At 40.3% G+C, this 1,569-nt stretch overlaps 1 protein-coding gene across 1 annotated transcript; it reads left to right on the forward strand.

Annotated features, from left to right (window-relative positions):
- Positions 1 to 225: 225 nt before the first annotated feature.
- Positions 226 to 1,270, forward strand: LOC126588364 (uncharacterized). The gene has a single exon (XM_050253457.1). It carries the CDS (start codon positions 433 to 435, stop codon positions 997 to 999), a length of 567 nt encoding a protein of 188 aa, XP_050109414.1. The 5' UTR covers positions 226 to 432; the 3' UTR covers positions 1,000 to 1,270.
- Positions 1,271 to 1,569: the final 299 nt, after the last annotated feature.

Here is a 1,569-nt window from a genome sequence, read left to right on the forward strand (position 1 = left end):
GGGACTTTATGTATAGTATATTGGCGGCTTGGCCCACATATCACCAACTTCATCTGCAGATTACCATCCCAAAAAAATTATTAAAACCCTCAAAAGATCGAAGAGACAATAATGGAGGAGCACAATTAAAATTGCTTATATATATAATGGTCAAACATATTGGTTTGACCACATTCCAATTTTGTACATTATAAATGCATACAATCGTCACAGCCGACGGTTCAAGACAAGCAGCATTGAAATTCTTTGCTTCTTCTTTCTTCATCTTCCGTTCCCCAATAGCTGCACTTCCAGATCGTTGCCGTTCTTTACTTATTTCCAATCTATATATAGTGCTTCTAACATTTTCATCACACACAATAACCAAATCCGAAGAATAATCTCACACTTTAAAGTCCTCAAGAACCCTAGAAGTTCAAAGTTTCACTCGCAATGGAATCTTACGCCTCTTCCTCTTCAGCCTCCTCCACCACCACATACTTGTCCCAAACCATACAACCAACAAAGGGTTCAATTTCAACCTCAAAGCAGCTTCCCAATCACCAGTCATCACTCCACTCGGTTCGAAAATCTTCGTCGAAGCCATGGAAGAAACCTGCTGTTGCACCACTTCCACCAACCCTACCAAGAATCTACAAAGTTGACCCCATTAACTTCAGGGAGCTTGTCCAGGTCCTAACCAGCGCGCCAGAGTTTATGGAGACTCGGTCTCTCCAGAGCGTAGCTCCTCCACCGATCGATATCCCTGTGTCTTCTGTACCAAACCATGTCCCTTCTTCTTCACCAAAAATTAGCTCACCATTTTCGGTTATGTACAAGGAATTGTCGGATACATTGGAGCTGAGTCCGATGCCTCGCCAACAGAACGTGCATGATAGCACGGTGGACTCGAGTTACCTGAGACTGAATTTGCAGTCCCCGTCTTCCCATCATTGGTTTTCTTTCCCTATGCTCAGCCCAGGGACTTTGTCCAGTATCGAACGACCCGAAGTTCTTTAGGACTACTTCAATCACAAAGCTATATTTATGTGAGCCCAATTTCTTAAAATTGTGGCCTTTTTTTTTTTTATAACTCTTAAATCCTAATTTTGTTTTAAATTTTAGCATTCTAGCTTATTAAGAACACAGCTATAGGTTGTATGTAATAATGTAAGCAGCAATGCATAGAATCATGTACACAAGTTTGACTGCAATGCTAGCTAGCTAGCTAGTTCAGGAGTCTTTTAATGTGAACGTAAAGTTATAAATCAATGGAATAATGCCAGATAAAGTGATATCTTAATAACTCTAAATATTACAATATTGGCTGATCGGGTCCTCACCGAATTTTACTACTGCAGATTGATAATAACAATGGCCGGAGATTTACCATCAAAATCAGGTGGCTGAAAACGAGAATGAGGTCGGTATAATTATGTACAAAACTTGGTCGTATTACCCTCGACTGGCATTTTTGCGATGAGGATTAGAAAGTTTTAGAGAGAGGGCGACCTAATAATGGGTCTAAGCACCGATACTATCATAACTTAACCAAGTACAAGCTCAACATATGTGAAGTTAAGGTCTGGA

Source organism: Malus sylvestris, chromosome 2 (assembly GCF_916048215.2).
Source record: "Malus sylvestris chromosome 2, drMalSylv7.2, whole genome shotgun sequence".
Classification (NCBI taxonomy): domain Eukaryota; kingdom Viridiplantae; phylum Streptophyta; class Magnoliopsida; order Rosales; family Rosaceae; genus Malus; species Malus sylvestris.